Genomic DNA, 19,049 nt, shown 5'->3' with positions numbered 1-19,049 from the left:
CAAGGTAGAATGTTTAATATAAACTAACAAACTGTATACATGTTGCTTAGCAAATTAAAAAACTTACAAAGTTCTGCTTAAAAGATACCCATCCTATTCTAACCAAATTTTTTTCCTACATGCCAAACTGCAACTTTTTATCATTCTTTAAGATGAATACATACAATCCAGAACTAGAAACCAAGGCGTACCACAATACGTGCTTTTATGCTTAGTGTTTGCGTGCGTGTGTGTGTGTGTGTGTGTGTGTGTGTGTTTCAACTGAAAGAAATAAGAATCAACCATTTTCTCCATATAATAATTTAATATATGCCAGCCAAACAAAGTATTTGTATCTTTATTCAATTAAATTAAAACAGACCTGCCAGGTTTATTATATAACATTCACTATATACACATGATTTCGGCAATGCAAGGTAATTCTAGATCTGCGGATTACTCAACTATCCGTAAAACATGAGCGGTGTCAGGGACGCCCAGCAATGCTCCTTTCCACACTGGGTGACTGCATTTCCAGAGAATGGTTAGAGGGACGGCTATGAGCCATGACATGGGTTACCAGTAAACTTTTGTGGGGGGTGGGGAGGGGCAATAACAATCTAGCACAGATTAACAGTCTCCTAAATGTAAATCGTATACTTGACAGTTACATTTTTTTTAAAAGTTCTTCTGTCATGTTAATGACACAAAACTTCTTGTTTGAAGGCATCACCACCATATTTTGTTTGTAGGGAGGGTGGGTGGGGGAATGCTCTTAAAATTAATATAATTATTCCTAAAAAAAAAAAAAAAAAGAAAGAAAAAGAAAAAAAAGTACCTCTTTGGTGAAGCCTCGGTACCCATTCACTTCACTGTAATAACCTGTAAACGGGACTGTGGCACAGCACGGGGCCTGGACTCCCACAAGGTCAGGCACCACAGCCACTCCCCACAGTCCTTTAAATGATTTCTAGGAAAATATTCTAAAGTAGGATGAGTAAAAGCAAAGGAAAACAAAGGAGATATGAAGATCCCTGTTTAAGATTTCTTTTTAAAAAGTGCATATTTTGAATTACAAAAACTGTCATCATGTGGGCCTGCTGGACACTAGACTATGTTTTCCATCCCTTTAACGATAAAGATCACTTCACAAAAAGAGGACTCCTGCCTATTGGCTGGAAAAAGTCCCTTTACTTGATTTTCAGGTGCAATCAGTTGTCCAATTCCTCTACATCAGTCTTTCCGTATCTAAACGAATACCATTTTCATTTTATAATTATGTCTAGGTTAAAATTCATTGTCTTATACTGCATCTTGAAGTAGAGTCGTTAGTGTTTGGAGTTGTCACTGTAACTCCTCAGTGCTGGCACATTCCGTGCATCCATTGCCAGCAATGGATTTGGGGCTAGGAAAATGTCCATCCTGGAACAGAGACACTCAGGAAGAATGGGCGTTCTCCAACAGTGGTGGTCCATCTCTGTGCATGGAGGGGTGTGTGTGCTCCCTTTTATAAGTTTTTGGAGGGAGTTTAGGGATATGTTGAGAAGTGCTTTGTCGTGGAGGAACCGGCGGCCCAGTGATGGAAGGAAGGTCCACTTCTTGTGTCAGTGGTGGTGATGGCAGATGCCTTCTCGTGCCATGAGGAGAAGGTGTTTGAGGAGGAGGTGGCGTAAATGGGGAAGGGCTGTTTGGGAAGAAGGCATTGCCATGATCGCTTTTTTTGCCCAAAGGGGGAGGCTGGAGATGTAGTGGTGAGCTGGAGAAAACATCAGGTGTCCTCACAGGTTCTCGTGGTGGTAATAAGGGAGGGCTCTCGGGAGGGTCTGATAGAGAGGTCCGGTCTGCTATTGAATACCGCGGTGAATAGGCTTTTGATGTGGGCTGTCTAGGAGGAATTGCTGGGGGGCTGTCCAAATGCTTAGACATAATCTAACACAAATGAAAAAGGAATAAAACACACATTTATTATTAATTTATGCAGTACTGTGACTATATTAAGAATTGGGGTCTTCAAACACACTGTTGGAAGAGCGCGAGGCACGGATCAGGGGGTTTTGCCATATTTTTTAAAGGGAGGGAGTTATGCCAATTCATTAAAAACAATTTTTTTCCAAGTTTTAATTTTTCTCAAAATTTTGTTGTTTGCTACTGTGCACCTATCAATCTAAGACAATTTATGACTTAACCTAAGTCAATCTTACAATTTTAAACTACTACGTTCACATTTTATGACACTCTGCAGAGTGTCCTGACTTGTCCAGGTGCCCTGCTCTCCGGATCCTCTGAGAACCACCGAATCAAGTCAACAGTTGGCAAAGAAAGAAATTTAAACAAGTGGAAAAAAATAGCTATTGCAAGTCTTTAAGGTCTCTTCCAACCCAGAACTGTTATGAAAATCCCGTTTAAAAGCATATCAGATTTATTATCGAGGGCGCAGACGGGTCATGTTTAAGTTTCACTTAAAACGTGCTTTCATATAGAAAGCTTCACACCTCTTTGCTTTTCTTTCTCTGTGTGGTCTGCGTGAGACTACATTCTACTCTTTTGGGATTAAACTTGTTTTCTCCTGGACAGTACCCATGATTTAGACTCACAGGGTTTTGAAAACATACCAAAAAACTACTTTCAGAAGATAGGAAATAAATATTACCGCAGGGTAAATCCGTATTTAGTCCTCGTCTAAACTCAGTTAAGCCCAGATACCCTGAAGTGTTGACCTAATCTGGTAGGAACTAAACTAGACACAGGCAAGTGATTCTAATGTAACTGTAATGACTCTGGGCTCCAGATGACAGGACTCTCTACGTACCTTAGATGGCGAAGATTCCGCGGGGGCAGATTCTGGCCGTCTTCGTGGAGGAACAGGAGGGGGGACAGGCACTTCGTCAGTGCCCTTGGTTAAACTTATAGATGATACTGAAGCAGATCCTGTAGGATGTGAAATTTTTTTTAACAGTTCACAGGAATTTTATCTCATCTATTAATCCTGAAAAGGCTTAGCTGGAAACTGCTTATATTTATTAAAAGAAATGTACAGAATTATCAAAAGCAGTTCAATAAACCAATACACGGTAGTATTTCCTTTATCAAAGCAAACTGCTATAAAAGCATGCAGAAATTTCTTAGCAGAATTTTCAGGGGAAAAAAAAGCTGCCTAAGATATTCTGTTATTTTGCTTTTGGAACAAAATAACATTCCCACTGTTAATTATTGGAAGTTTTTATTTGGGTATGATTCTCAGATTTCTGGGAGAAACCTTTGGAATGGTAATTTTGTTAGGCCTTTGTGATGGGCTCATTTTCTTTCCCTGACTGTACTAGTATAGAATCTCCCTGCCATTAGGTGGTAGTCAGTCCTTGGGATTAGTTTCTGATCTTAACTGCTCTCCCCAGCGACTGTCTCAAAGGATGCCAGGAAGAATCTTGTGTCTGGGGGAGGGGTCTCTCCTCACTTTGCTTACATATAGGCTGGCTCTCCTTGGCAGAAAATCGGGTTCATCATACTCTAATCCAAACATTTTAATTGTGATGGAGCTATTTAAGATGAGTGAGGCAGCCCTGATAAAAACAGAAATTACACTAAATCTAGTGAACCGGATTTAAAAAGTTGATGAACTGGCACAAGACAGGTGAGTAAAGCTTCTAATCAGAACTCATCCTATAGACATTTATGATGACAAGGGCATAATCTAGGCATAAAATAATTACATTATGAAAGACAACATTCATGTAAGTTGTTAGTTTATGCACAGTATAAAAAAGATATGAAAAAATACTTAAATGATCATCCAGAATTATACTTGGCAGGTTCTCATTTTCCTTTAAGCTTTTGTCAACTAAATGTTATAACAATATAGAACTTAAAGAGTACTTTGTGTACTGATGTTATTCAAATGAGAAACATTTTAATCACCTACCTTTTTTCTTAAAAGACTATGTAATAAGTTAATTAGTTTATAACTAATGTCTTCCATTGGATACATTTTGAAACCATTTGTATGAAGGACAGCAAAAACCATTAACCTATTAGCTTAAAATTTATGGACTAATTTGGTGAATTGTTAGTTGACTTTAAAAATAAAAGCAAATATCTGTAATGGCACTTTATTTCGCTTAACAGTGATGAATATTTAGGCCGCATGATTTAAGTAGTTACAACTATAAGATAGTTTTTCTAAAGCCAAATTACGGTCATTTGCCTGCAGTCTGTGCCAAGGTCGTCAGGCTAAGTGTATCTTGTGACTCAGACGCTGCCCGTAGCCGCCAGCATTCCCATATGCGCATGCATGCTCTTGCTTTTTTTTTTTTTTTTAAGTTGAGCATTAAAATACTACTAAGAACTCTACAGTTGGGAAAGAGAAATGGTTAAATGTGGAAGTCACCCATATAATAATGTTTTTTTAAAAGAGAAAAGGGTTTTACAAAAAGCATGAAGAGTATATACGTTTAAGCAAATCATCTATGATCAAAAGGTAGCACAAGGGAAGGCCTCAATTCTAAGATGTTGCAAGCGGGGTACCAGTGCTGCCAGGCCCAAGAAGAGTTTTAGCAGGGAGGGGGGCACTTGGTTTAATTTTTGAAGCCAAAGCAAGAATTAGGAGTCTTAAACTAAATATACTAACTTGGGCCATGGGGCAGTGAAACTTGGACAAAGACGGTATCGCTGCCTGTGAAAGGAAACAAGAGAAGCAGATTTTTTTCTTTCGTTGATAAATTCAACTCATCTGCAGAAATTCATCCACGATAGAAATGTTATTTTTGTCATTCAAGTAAAGAAGGGTACAACAGTCTTTTTCGTAAAAGCTCATTACGTCTCAGTTTTGAGAAAAATAAAGAATTGAGTTAATATCATACTGGGAATGTTGAAGATTCCTTTTAGATTCACTACCTGATGCCATAATAATTCAATGAAAAGCATTCATGAGGAAACTAAAGTTTTCTCTATTAGTGGAATACTTTTAAAATATGTACAAACTCAATTCAAGCAAAGAATTCAGCTGGACATATAAAAATATGTCACTTACTAGAGATTATTTTGAAAACTCAACTGTGTGAAATAAGTAGTAAACAATGAATTTATGTTAGTAAATTGAAAAATAAAAGGGAATTTCTTACTAATATTATATACTTACGAAATTATTCTTAGAGCATGACAAAATAACTACAGCTTTGGATATTACAAAACAAGCTTGAAAGTGATATAGCCTTTTCCCTTCTATATTCTTGAACACTTCTTTAAAAAAATCAATTAATATTTGGCACTTAGACACATTTTGTACAGGAAACTCACTGACAATTTTACAATGCTTCAACAGATTATTAATTCATCTAAGAAAAAAACTGAAAACCATAAAAGTCAAAGCCCCAAGAGCAATAAAGGCGAAAAACAGACAAAAGGTTAAGTTATCTGTAGTGGTTCTAAATCAACATAGTTGTCTATGTTACACTGTCTCATATTACCAACATACGGAAGAGATAATATCCACGAGACTAAAATAATTCCTGTAACACTAGACTCAGCTGATTTTTTAAAACTCAGGTTTGTCTCTCCCCCTGTCTCTCTTTCCACAATAGACAAGCACTCAATTTGGACCACTGTTTCTTTTAGCTTCTTTGGTGAGAACAAGAATAATTTTATGTTCCAGGTTCAGTTGGCAAGATTATTAATGTGATTGCTACTTCTATAGCTATGGGTTTATTTTCCATATACCCCAGTTTCTAACAATCTATCCCATTAATCTCCCTTCCTTATGTACTGATACTTATTTGGAGGCCACAGTTACCAAAGGTAGCAATCCAGCTAATTCTGATAAGTTATCTCTCAGAAGATTAATTTTTATACTTTGATATTAAATGAAGCAGTTGCTCTGTCAATGATTCACTCCACTGCTTATTAGGCATAACAGGGGTTAAGGGAGTATTTACCTTTAGTGTTTACCTACTTATGTTTTTTCTACTTTTCTTGGAAAGGAAATAAATATGCCTCCTGGAGATAAGCCTCAAGAATATGGTAGTACACTTAGTATAATACGGGAATAAAATAAAAACACAAAGCTTATGATAGTTATAAACTGCAGACTTGTAAAAAGAATTATTATACCTATACATAAACACTTGTGCATACACAGACTTGGTTTTGGTCATATTTATATATATGTATGTCGCAGGCTTAGATTTGTATGTTTGGTAAATCAAGGGCACTTTTCTGATTTGTCATTATAAATGGATTTCATGGTCTCACTGCCTGGAAAATGCCAAAAAAAAAAAAAAAAAAAAAAAAAACCAACCCTCTTTGAATTATACATGCTCTAATCAAGAAATATATACTAGAAATCCTTGTCAGTGAACAAATTTACTTATAATGAGTTAGGAGTGAAAACCCACTTAATTAAAAAAGTATTAACTTGTTAAGTACAAATCCCAAATGACAGCTCAGTGGTTCTCAGTCTCAAGCTTTTGGAGTGCCTGGGTGGCTTAGTCGGTTAAGTGTCCGACTTCGGCTCAGGTCATGATCTCACGGTTTGTGGGTTCAAGCCCTGCACTCGACTCTGTGCTGACAGCTCAGGGCCTGGAGCCTACTTTAGATTCTGTGTCTCCTCTCTCTGCCCCTCTTCCAGTCACACTCTTTCTCTCTCTCTCTCAAAAATAAACATTAAAAAAATTAAAAAATAAAAAAAAAGAACCCCCTGGAAAGCTTTTAAAAATTACTGATTCCTAGTGCTAATACCAGTCTTATTCAAACAGGGGCTGGGCATATAGGTATTTTTTTTTAAGCTCCCCACGGGATCATACTGCACAGTCAGGATTGAAACCACCGTTCAAGATGCTTTCAATTTATAAATGAGTCTTTCTTAAAATAGAAATAAGCATTTCCCTATAGACAAAAATTTCCCTATAGACAAAAATCAATCATGAATAACTTCTTAAACTCACAAAAGCCTGTTATGCAAATTCATTTGAGATCAGAAACTAAGCACCTACAAGAATCTTCTAGGAAGAAAAGCCTTGCATTCCAGCTTCAAGCTTGGACTACCATCTTTTCTTGTCAAAGCTTCCCCTGCGGAGGGACACAGCTAAGCTCATCTGCAGCACACAGACCAGGTGGGGCCTCTGGCTCCCTTCTCTGACCAGGCCGTCTTTACACAGGGAGGTCCCTAGAGCATCTCATCCTCTCCACCTTGTTAGAGCAGCAGAGACAAAGCAAGCGAGCTGGGTGGTCTCTCCCCTGGTCAGGGCCACTGTCATCATCACCTCAAAGGTGGAGCTGGCCAGGGCAAGGTGTGGGGCAGGGCTCTGAATGTGAGGGTGTATGTGGGTGCACTAAGAGGATGGCCAGGTTCCTCACCACAAAGCTTGATGTGACCATTCTTGCCCATTCTGTGGTCATCGTTTGTGTAAACTCCTACAGCATTATGTCTTCACCACTCATTTAGCACTTTGCTTTGCTAAGCCCTTACGTATCTTCTCTAGTTAAGCTTGCAATCTTACTGAGAGTGAAAAATAAACACAGTACGAAGAGAGAATTGCAGCATTTAACAATGGTTAAAGCACTAAACTGTGATTTTCTTTGAACCATGATTATTTTTCCTCTCTCTCAGTAAGATTTATAAACTTTACCAGAGAAAATGTGATGTAGGAGTGCTGGGCAAGGAGTGAGGTATGCAACAGATACTGGCTGAAAAATTAAGTATGGTTTTGTTTTTTTTAATTTTTTTTAAATGTTTATTTTTGAGAGAGAGGGAGGGAGACAGAGCATGAGCGGGGCAGGGGCAGACACACACACACACACACACACACACACACACACACACACACACAGAATCCGAAGCAGGCTCCAGGCTCTGAGCTGTCAGCACAGAGCCCGACGCGGGGCTTGAACTCACAGACCACAAGATCATGACCTGAGCCGAAGTCGGACGCTCAACCGACTGAGCCACCGAGGTGCCTCAAGTACGGTTTTAAAGTAAATCATTCTGAAAGACAAAACTATATGAAGCAAAACAGTACTATTATAACTGATCAAAAATTCTGGTCAAACTGCCTTTTGAAAAACTTAGGCAGCGGAACTTTCTGCTGTTCTGTTGAGTGGCAGGTGTTCAGATGACGTAAGAATGTAGGCACGGCAGCTCTTTCCTGCCAGGCCCTGAGGAAGGGGGAGTTCACGCTGTGGTGGCAACACAGTGGGCAAGGTGGTGGCCCCCATGGTACCAGCAGATCTGTTAAGCAGAAGTGAGGTCAACAGCAGATGAGGATCTTTACTACACGCAGGCCACGTAAGTTTTAAGTAAGCGACTAACTGAACATACAGATGGTTTTAGACTTGGCTAGGTTTTTTCATTTCGAAGTCAGTTATTTTCAGTTTCTACCAAGAGCAAAAGGAATAGGAGTAGGTGTTTTCTTTATCACAAAGAAAGTGAAATTGAGAAATCCCCCAAAGCTAAGACTACAAAGCCCAACTCCTGGAACAGTGGTTTCTCCACTTGTCCAGTATTTAATCCTGTTCCACCGCCACACACGGCAGAGCACAGCTCCAGACCGCTGCATTCCAAGACAACCCCTTCTTCCCCTTTTGGCTAGTTATCGTAAAGATTCAGCACTAGTAGGGAACTAGTAGGGAACTAGCAGGTAACTTATCTCCCGTTTCCCCACCTCTTCCATTTGTAGCTACTTTTTAAACTAGGAGAAGTAGAATTTGCAGTTGATAGCTTTCACAGGACTTCAATAATTTACTTATTTGGGAATCCTTATAATACAGACTAGCTCTCTGCTTCAAGAAAAAAAAAAACAACCCTGCAAACAGTTAAGTGGGCAGAAGAAAAAATGATTTTAGGTGGGGTATACTGCAAAAAATGCTGGTTTCATTACTTAGCTTTAGAGGATTGGGGAGAATAGGTGGGATTTTTTTTCTTAACCTGGTATTTATTTGAACTTATCAGAAATATATGTATATAACGTGACTCCATAACCCCCAGGAGCAAAATAAAGCCAAGATGTAGTAATTCTCCAAACAAACACACTTTAGGGTGGTCAACAGACAAGACAAACTTCTGGGTAACTACAAATGTATGTATAACACAGGAATAAATAAATAGGATTCTGGACCAAATCTCAAAATAATATACCTTCAAAGAATAATTTTAAGTCGATTTTTGTTAAAAAGTTAGATCCTCTGATTCCTAACTCCTAGGTCACCCGCCTCTCGACCTCCTCCCCACAATAATGACACGCTGTCCCTCAGGACTGGATTCTGTGCTGCCAGATACTGGGGTTGAACTTGGTCTGTACATTGAGCTGACAGCCAATGGGAAAAGCATGTGCAAGTGGCTGTGAGAGGGTTAAAGGTGATGGGATTCAAGTTTGGATTTAATACTGAACAAATGGAAAAAGGCTGTGTGTTCTTAGAGCTTTAAAACTGCACGTGGAATTGATTAGAAAGTCAGTGGAAGCAGGGTGACCCATGTATAAAACGTAGTCTCTTCAGAGGGCTAGAGCTGAGCATTACAGTTTGGTAGCCACCAGCCATGTGTGGATTAAACATGTGAATGTGGCTGGTCTGAATTGAGGTGTGCTGTAAGTGTAAAATGCATATGGGATTTGGATGGTTTAGAACAAAAAAGAGAATGTAAAATATCTCAGTAACTTTTCATACTGAGTTCATGCTGAAATGACATTCTGCATACACTGAGTTAAATAAAATATATTAATCAAATTAATTTCACCTAATTCTTTTTGCTTTTTAAAATGGGGCTGTAGAACATTTGAAGTACATACGTGGCTCATATTACATTTCTATTAGACGACACTGGTCTAGAAATAAGAAAGGGGTGAGCAACAGTGTGCAGTCTGGGAGATCTGTCCGGCTGGGCTGGAAAGCACAGGCAGTGGATTAGCGGGCACCACATACTGTCTGCCAGACGGTGCAGACTAAGGAAGAGTTTGAATTTGATTCTTGCTGCAAAATCTGAAACTACAGAGTTTGGTGGAACCGGAATGATGTACTGAGTAGTATGCGGAGATAATAATTTTGGAGGCAGCATTTAAAGCGTCGGACTGACAATCCTTGCAGATTTCAGGAGTTACCTTTGTTTTCTCTGGATATGAGGGATGCCATTTTAAATTCACCAACTGAGGGGCGCCTGGGTGGCGCAGTCGGTTAAGCGTCCGACTTCAGCCAGGTCACGATCTCACGGTCCGTGAGTTCGAGCCCCGCGTCAGGCTCTGGGCTGATGGCTCGGAGCCTGGAGCCTGTTTCAGATTCTGTGTCTCCCTCTCTCTCTGACCCTCCCCCATTCATGCTGTCTCTCCCTGTCTCAAAAATAAATAAACGTTAAATTCACCAACTGAAAGCAAATACTCGAATACCAATTTTCAAGCTTAAATTACTAATTTTCATCACCAGTCCTTTCAGTAAAGCATAATAAATTTAAAGAGAGCAATTCCAACAGGTTTTTAAAAAAATTATAAGTTGCTGGAGTTCAGAATTTGCTTTATATTTTTATAATAATATCTTTTGGAATGGTATTTGTGTACAAATTTACAAAAAATAAAAAAGTTATACAGATTCTTTATTACTGCTAGCACACAGAATACTAACAACTACTTTTAAGCACTTAAAATTTTAGCACCTACTTGAGTGAAAAGGGCTCGAATGATCAGAGTCAAATACGCTGCAAACATCTGTGGTACTAGAAGCACCCGAAGCAGGAGGAGGTGTTAACGGTGTTCTTGGAGAGTTTGGTGCAGATGCTGTACTTTCTGTCTCACTTTCGGGGATCCTACTGTAACTAATTTTCCTTGGCTCCTGCTGCAGAGGTGTGGGATGTCTCATGGTACCTGGTCTTGGGTTTGATGGACGAACACCAGGAGATTTTAGGGGATAGCTGTATTTTTTTGGCTGTAAACACAACAAAAGAAACACAGTATTTAAAACACCATAACAGAAAGGAAGGTTTTTCTATATATGCCCGGTAAAACTCAATATCTAGGAAAACCATAAACCATTAGTAAAGAAGTTGTATAATGATTAAAACTAAAGTGTCCAAGTTAAAATATTAACATCCCATTTCCATAAAGCCTTGGCTATCTAAAATATTAGGCAATGAATTTCTTTAAATAGCTGAGTCTTAGTCCTAAAAATGCCAGAGTATTTGTTATCTTAGTATTTTTGAATGGAACTCTTTCTAAGATATATTGTAGATTTCTCTAGCTTTTTAAATAGACCCTGTTGAACGAATTTAACCTTGCTGGAGAAGCCAGGATCATTATTATGAATTATGATACCTTACTATGCTGTAATACTGTGATGCTGGAATCATTTGAGCTATTTACAAATGCATTAAATTGCTGGAGTTTTCATCTGTGTGTGTATATGTTTAGGTTTCTGAAATTTTCTTACAGGGTGCTATTAGCGAGCCTCTTTGGAGCAAGACTCTATAGCTATTTCCAATTTTCTGTTTTTAGTCCATCTTTTGAGAAACTGGTTTAGGCCTTGAGAAATTTTCTTGTGAGGTAATTGCATAGGCTTTAGTTCACAGATACTTTGAAATTTATCTTGGTTACGTAGGAAGCCATTTATATTTACTTATTGATTTTTTTACTTTCTTATGAACAAGAGAGATTATGTTCAGATCAGTGAGGTGATGATACTAAACATAAAGTTGGCCAGGCACTGGCAAGTAAAGAAAACAATGGAAACTTTATTTCCCCCACAAAAGTATCTTTAACCAAACCTGTTATTATTATGGCTAATGATTCATAGTTAAAAGTTTTCCTAAGTCATTACTTTAGAAAAGTCATAAATACATGTTTATTATAAAAGGATTGGTATAAATTAATCAAATTTCTGCCCTTAAAGGAAATCTTGGATAACATTTTTGTTTAAAAAAAAAAAATGACTGGGGTGCGTGGGTGGCTCAGTCGGTTAAGTGGCCAACTTCGGCTCAGGTCACGATCTCATGGGTCACGGGTTCAAGCCCCACATTGGGCTCTGTGCTGACACCTCAGAGTCTGGAGCCTGCTTCGGATTCTGTGTCTCCCTGTCTCTCTGCCCCTCTCCCACTTGTGCTCCCTCCCTCCCCCTCTCTCTCAAAAATAAATAAACATTAAAAATATTTTTTAAACAAAAAACAAAACTTATTTATTTGCCCAATTTCTTCGTGTACCAGGATTTATTCAGATTAATATTACTGCTCACTTATATGCAGCCAAATGGAATATTCCTGAGCATATTTATTAAGCATTTATTCATTACTTTTATCCATCACCTGTGCACTTCATCCCCGAATGCCCTTATGGAAAACTAATCTGTGCAACACATATGGTGTTAATGACATCACCAGATATCGATAACTGCAAAAGATATACAAATATGAAAGAAATATGAATATATGTATGCTTACAAATCTTGGGAGAGGCTTAGGGTTTCGCGGTTCTATTTCTAAGGATTTGTTGAAAAGATAATCTGTAAATTCTTTTTCCATGCTATTTCCCATTGGATTCAAATTTTCAAAGAACCTCTAAATGCAAAGAAATAAACAGTTATTAATATTAAATATTTTAAATGCAGTCTGACATTCACAAAAATAACTGCAGAAAACATTTAACAAAAGAAACTTTGAGTTATTTTTAGTTTTATTTTCCTTTATCTCTTCTCTGAAATAAACCTGTCTTTCATCAGCCGGTTTATAAACTTAATTAGAAAGATGTATCCTCAAATAATTCAACTTACTTTGATATCTGATTCTACTCGTAAACAATAAGGCTGATTTTGGTACTGCTGGATCTCTCCTGTTATTTCTGCTACTTTCCTCCTTTTGCTAAAGTTTATAAGCTCTTTTCCATGCCTTTTTAGGACCTCAGGGTTGCCTTCTTCTGTTTTCAAGATATTAGTTAGATAAATTCCTAGAAGATAATAATGAAATTATTTCAAGGATGAAAAAGGAACCAGCTAGTTTTTTTGTCAGTAACTGTAGGCATAGGTACAATCAATATGTACGTGTACAGTAACGTATGTACAATGTACCATCTCAATCACCATAACCAAAGATTTAAGGCACAGATTTCCATTCTATGAGAAACAACCAGCTACCTAAATATCGAGAGAAACATTTTTGTAAGTATCAAATTATTCTGTGACACTTAAGTTTTATAAATACCCAAGAAAAAGGGGGACCAAGTTTAACGAAATTTAAGAGTTTTATCAGGACTCCCCAATTTTCCGTACCTCCAAAACCACATGGTATTTGACATAAGTCACCGTTCTGTTAAAGGAATTTTAAGAATAACCCATCACTTAATAACACGTATTTCTGGCCAAAGAGGAAAATGTTAAATTCAGAGGATCATACTTTCTGCTTATTCAAAGGTTGCTAAGGATTTGTAATTCGGAGGCAGTACCGCTCGGATAGGCTTGCTCATGGGAGTGTGGAAGGCTCTGCAAGCCTAGCAAACACAGCACTGCATAGAATTTATTTCTATTCTGATCTTCAGCACTTTTAGATTTAGTGGCAATGTCGAAAATGAGCTCCAGTTTCCACATCACTGCAGGCTGTGCGCTGGGTGAGGAGGAGAAGGAACCAGGTAACAGGCGCTCTCATTCTGTACACAGCCCTGTGGTTCCAGGAGCACCTGAGTTCCTTTCTGTTCTAGCATAAAGGTTCTGGAGCCAACTCTGCTGCACTCTACTTGCGTGGTCTTGTGCAAGTTGCTTAACTTCTCTATGCCTTGGTTTTCTCATCTGTAAAATGAGGATAGCAGGGTTGTTGTGAGAAATAAGTGAGTAAATGTATGTACAGGCTTAGAATAAGGTCTGACTAAAGTAAATGCTTAATTAGCTACGGTTGTGATTGTTGATGCTATTGTTGCTATTCTTGGCCTGGTCTCTTAGGCTTCTGCGTCTTCCCCTGAAGTACTTTCCACTAAAGAAAAGGGAATGTATGAGTACCTGAGTTCATTCACTCAGTACACAAGGACTGAGTCTCCGCTGTATGCCCAGCACTGTCTTAGTACCGCAGACACAGAGATGAACAAGACACACAGTCCCTGATCTCAAGGAGTTCAAAGCTTTGAACGTGGGCTACAGTACAATTTGGTCAGTACTGCATTAGAGTAATGCGTAAGATGCTGTGAGGCCGCCGAGGACGTGTGCCTAACTCTGCCTTGGGCTGGTGTGAATAGAAAAAGCATCACAGATGAAGTGATGCCTAAAAAGTCTCTAACAATGAGCGAAGTCAAATGAGCAGAGTAAGCTGGAAGGGGATTCTAGGCAAAGCATCTAGGTGTTAGAAGGCGCTGGTTTGCGACGAAGCTCAGAAGGCATACTCAGAGACAGTACGTTGGTTAGTACGGCCAGACCACAGGGCTTTGGCGTATGGGCTCAGGAAGGGTGCAGGCTGCAAGGACAGACGCGGGCAAGGCATCAGTGGTTCTGGTCCTCCGTCACTGCAGGTTGTGCACAGGATGAGGAGAGGAACGAACAAAGTAACAGACGCTTAGGTTCTAATCCTAGTCAAGTGGGTCCAAAGGCTTTTGTGGTAGAGGCCTACTTTCAACTACCTGAATATTTGCCCTCATTCTTGTAAAGATAAATGACTCAAGCTCAGTGAATAGGTCAGCAGTAATGAAATATGATAGACATCCATGCCTGTTTGGTTCTAAAAAGTATCCAGTTTTTAAGTGTCTTAGTTGGCTATTTCCTAGCACCTAGGCTACTCTTGATTGTACATTCATGAGTCAAATTTACGATGTGTTCTAAAATGCTCAGGCTTTTTATTTTCCACATCTGCCTGTCACTTGACTTGGCTCTTTTACTTGCAGCCAGTTATATTCTCCACTACACTAAGTTGCGTGATGCACTTAGCTCAATGTTCAGTCTGACAAACGTGCCCGTACAGTACACATATTTAAGGGCAGCTGGAATCAACTTTTCATTACTGGTCACACATTGATGGCCCAACTATGAAGAGTTTGTGGGTAGCAGTACCTGGATTGGATCATAAAGAGGCTTTTTTAAAGAGCTTAATTTGTATTCAATAGTTAGGACATTATTAGCATCTTTGCATTCTAGAAGGATTACTCTGGCTGGACTATGAAGCTAAATGGGTTAGAAGGAGTTAAGACGGGAAGGAGGATGATCAGTTAGCAGGATGAACGTAGCCCTGTTGAGATGATGGGGGCTATCTTAGGGTCCACAGGGATAGAGGGGAATGCACACGTATTTAAGGGGTAGACTCCACAACAACTGATTAACTGTTTTGGGCAGAGGGTGGGGGCTGAGAAAGAAGATTCTCAGCTTTGTGCCTGAGGGACTGAATGGGTGGTGGTGTAATGACTGCCACTGGGAAGATGGAGGGCACTAAGTTATGGGATGTTGTGTGTGTTGAAAGTATACTTGAATGAAGTTGTGAAAATGCTTATAAGTAGCATTTTAAAAGAGCTCAGGATAAAATGTGGAAATTATCTTATGACATATTAATGGCTAGTTAAAAGAAGAATAAGTGACCAAAGAGAGGGTGTCCAAATTTTGTTGATCATACACTTCCATCAGTAACAAATGTTTAAGCATGGATCCTCTCTCTCTCTCCCTCCCCCCTTCTCTCTCTCTCTCTCTCTCTATATATATATATATATATGTATATATATGTGTGTGTGTATGTATATATATATATATATATATATATATAAATTTTTGAATAAAAAATTTAGTATAAGTATATACAAAGACCTGAATATTATATACTGTTAAAGCGTAATTTTTTTCAATAGATCATTTTACATACCCTGCTCTGGTGACAGCTGTCTGGGAGAGCAAAAGCAAAGCATTATGACATAAATAACGAAGAGGGATGAGGTTTCATGTTTTTGCTAATGCCTTGCCCAGCCTTTCCAGGGAAAAGTGGCTCCTCAGGGTTCTAGGTTCCCGTAGCACTTTTTTCATCTCCAACCCACACATTTCTACGATGCAGCATTACATTTACTGCATATGGTACTGTAATTTATTCTTCTGCTCTTTCAAGAGAGCTTATTGAGGGAAGACTCTGTTTTGTCTCTTGATTCATCACACCTAGCCCTGGGCCTGGAACACAGAGACGTTCAGCAATGCTTCTGAATGAATAAAAAGAAGTACACTATTTCAGAATAGAAGAGAAAGCATTTGAAGAATAGATCAGGATGCAAGAGACATACAGTCAGTTCTAAAATGGCGGGAAATAAGAGTGGAGATGAAGCAGATTGACAAGAAACAGAAGGAGGATGCAAAACTAGAGCTGGGTGAAGGGAAAGAGCAAAGCCAATGCTACAGGCTTGGATGTTTGAGAAGAGAGGTGAGGCTTGGTTGAAGAAAGAATCTACATCCTTTTACCTTAGAGGAAATGTTAGTTTGCCTGTATATGTCCACTTTACCTACGAGTAGAACATTTTATTATATGGAGAAAAATTGGGATGTGGACCCATAGTCTGGGGTAGCCTTGGAAGGAGTTGCCTGACTTTTATTCTGTAAATGGTGTGGTACCAGCAAAAGACCCGAATGAGAATTCTGGTAAGATGACAGAGGAAGTAAAAGCATCAGATACTACCGCTGGTCCTCCCGTAGAGAGGGAAAAAAAAAAAAAATCCAAAAAACCAGTGTCCAGCATTAAGTATAAGAATCTGGAAGGAGTTTCTCCAAACCACCATACAGAAGAGAGAGAATTAAGAAGGCGTAATAAAAAAACATCTGGCTCTATTCTCGGGTCAGAACCATTATAGGCTGTGTGGCTAATCCCATGAACTGAAAACCTGGGAACAGCAAAAACCTTCCTAGAGCAGAACAGACCAGGGACAGCTGAGAGGCCCTCCCTTTGAAGAGAAGAGGCTCAACAGGCAGGAAAACAGGCAGAAAAGGGTAAAAAGCTGGCAGGCGCGCTGTCCGTTCCTACCAAACTGCCTGCATGTTTGTGTCCACTCACCAGATCACATGGCCAAGCTTAAAACACAGAATCATACTCTAAATACAGGTCTGAAACTTCTTTTCTTCTTGTAACAGCATGTTATGAAGATCAGTTATGGTACGTCATACATTTGGGAGGGAGAGTACTTTAAAGAGTTCAGTCTGTGGGAACAAATGCTCACCGATCAGGGTGATGGGGTCGCAGGGGCCAAACAGTGAGTCGGGCGAACGGGCCCTGAAATTTCTTTTTACCTCTTTGTACCAGAAGCAGTAGGATATCACAAGTAGTGTGACTGTAAGTTCAGTGAACACACTGAAGGACTATGTATTTTTCACTTTTTCTAAGCACCTGACATAGTCCCTGATACTTCACAGGTACTCAAGAAATACTTGTTGACTGACTGAATGAAATGAACGTCAGGCCTACCCAGGTCCCTTGTATGAACTGGCACCATACTCACCATGCTTAAAATACATAGACTTTAAATGCATCTGGCTCCTGATTCTCTTTTTGTAAATTATTTTTGAATTGTTTCTTTACTCCTTATCAGAATTGTCTTTACACTCTCTCCTCTATGAGCTGTGGAAGGTCTGTGCATCTTCTGTAGTGCCCAGATTGGTATATCATTTCTAACTTATAAGATCTTATGTAGGATACATTCCACTTTTAAAATTAAATCTGACTGAATCTGTACTTTTATAATTAAAAAGAAAATGTTTTACCATAAAGAGAAAATAAAATAGTTTTATCAAGAATGTAGGGGGCAAAAAGTTCTCAGGAAGACAATAAATTAGTAATGATAAAAGGTAATACATGATATAAAAAACAAAATCAGATTGGGGCACCGGGTGGCTCGGTCGGTCAAGTGTCCAACTTTGGCTCAGGTCATGATCTCGTGGTTCGTGAGTTCAAACCCCATGTTGGGCTCTGTGCTGACAGCTCAGAGCCTGGAGCCTGCTTCAGATTCTGTGTCTCCCTCTCTCTCTGCCCCCCACCACTCACGCTCTGTCTCTCTCAAAAATACACAAACATTAAAAAAATTAAAAAAAAAAACAACAAAATCAGAGAGTAATTAAGTTTAAGATTTTATCTTTTTGAAGTAAGCAAAGTAAAACAAGTAAACACAAACGGGAAAAACATTGCAAATAGGAACAATTTTTAAAAATAATGCTTTTGAGACTATAACTGAATACTAGTATTTTAAAAATAATGAAATTAGACAATTGTGTATCAGAAAATAGAAATAGAAAAAAAAACACTAAGGAACAAATGAAAACGTCACTAAAGAATTACATCCTACAAAAGATTCCAGGCCCAGATGGGCTTTTCTACTGGAATATTTCAAAGTTTAAAGGCTAGATCATTTCATGATATTCCAGAATAGAGTAAGATGGAAAGCTACTTAACTCATGTTACAAGGCAAATACAACTATAATAACAAAAGCTGATAAATATAGCACAAAGAGAAAAAAATCACAGATCAATCTCATTTATGTAGATGGATACAAAAACCCTAAATGATAATGAATAGAATTCATTTGTGCATTTAAAAGATCATGAATAAATAAGTTTTAATATCAGCAAATAGGAAAGTTTGGTAGTAGTAAATCTGTAATTTTAATTTGCTAAACAAAAAAAATCATCTTTCTCTCACTAAGATGGCAACTATTTATAAAAGTAAATGTATACTGCTAACAAAAACACAGAAGATACAGAAGATAACTATGAAAAGAAACTTTAACATAACAAAAAGCATCTAATCGAGCAAAGAGCAGAATCACCCTTATTCCCGCTGCAACGGAGATGAAAACAGAGATACTTATTTTTGTCATTATTGTTTAATCTTTGTGTGGGAAGGTATGACCAATGCTGTAATGCATAGCACAGAAATAAGACAAAAGGAAGAGACATAATCAAATATTTAGAAAATCCAAGGAAATCAGAACTTCTTAGAATCAGTCAGCTAAGCGTCCGACTTCAGCTTAGGTCACGATCTCCTGGTTCGTGAGTTTGAGCCCCACATCGGGCTCTGTGCTGACAGCTCAGAGCCTGGAGCCTGCTCCGGATTCTGTCTCTTCCTCTCTCTCAGCCCCTAACCTGCTCGCACTGTCTCTCCCTCTCTCAAAGATAAGTAAACATTAAAAAA

The 19,049-nt window shown here is 38.7% G+C and overlaps 1 protein-coding gene across 2 annotated transcripts; it reads right to left on the bottom strand.

Moving 5' to 3' along the window:
- Positions 1-284: 284 nt before the first annotated feature.
- Positions 285-15,559, bottom strand: SOS1 (SOS Ras/Rac guanine nucleotide exchange factor 1). Of its 2 annotated transcripts, XM_049652252.1 has the most exons (6): positions 12,706-15,559; positions 12,377-12,493; positions 10,608-10,872; positions 4,601-4,645; positions 2,789-2,907; positions 285-1,908 (listed from the first exon to the last, which is right to left on the bottom strand). In XM_049652252.1, the coding sequence occupies exons 2-6, from the start codon at positions 12,467-12,469 to the stop codon at positions 1,417-1,419; spliced, it is 1,014 nt and encodes a 337-aa protein (XP_049508209.1). In that variant the 5' UTR covers positions 12,470-12,493; positions 12,706-15,559; the 3' UTR covers positions 285-1,416. The 2 variants fall into 2 exon arrangements, with proteins under 2 accessions (XP_049508209.1, XP_049508210.1); XM_049652253.1 differs by lacking the exon at positions 4,601-4,645 and having other exon boundaries at positions 12,706-15,558.
- Positions 15,560-19,049: the final 3,490 nt, after the last annotated feature.

Source organism: Panthera uncia, assembly GCF_023721935.1.
Source record: "Panthera uncia isolate 11264 chromosome A3 unlocalized genomic scaffold, Puncia_PCG_1.0 HiC_scaffold_12, whole genome shotgun sequence".
Taxonomy (NCBI): domain Eukaryota; kingdom Metazoa; phylum Chordata; class Mammalia; order Carnivora; family Felidae; genus Panthera; species Panthera uncia.
This window is presented reverse-complemented; position numbering and strand designations above follow the sequence as displayed.

Coding starts and splice junctions, on each gene's coding strand:
- SOS1 (XM_049652252.1), bottom strand. CDS start 12,469: ATGGGAAATAGCATGGAAAAAGAATTTACAGATTATCTTTTCAACAAA. Junction 10,873..12,376: donor CTAAGCCTCTCCCAAGATTT/GTAAGCATACAT, acceptor TTGTGTTTACAG/CCAAAAAAATACAGCTATCC. Junction 2,908..4,600: donor TTCACTGCCCCATGGCCCAA/GTTAGTATATTT, acceptor CACATCCTACAG/GATCTGCTTCAGTATCATCT.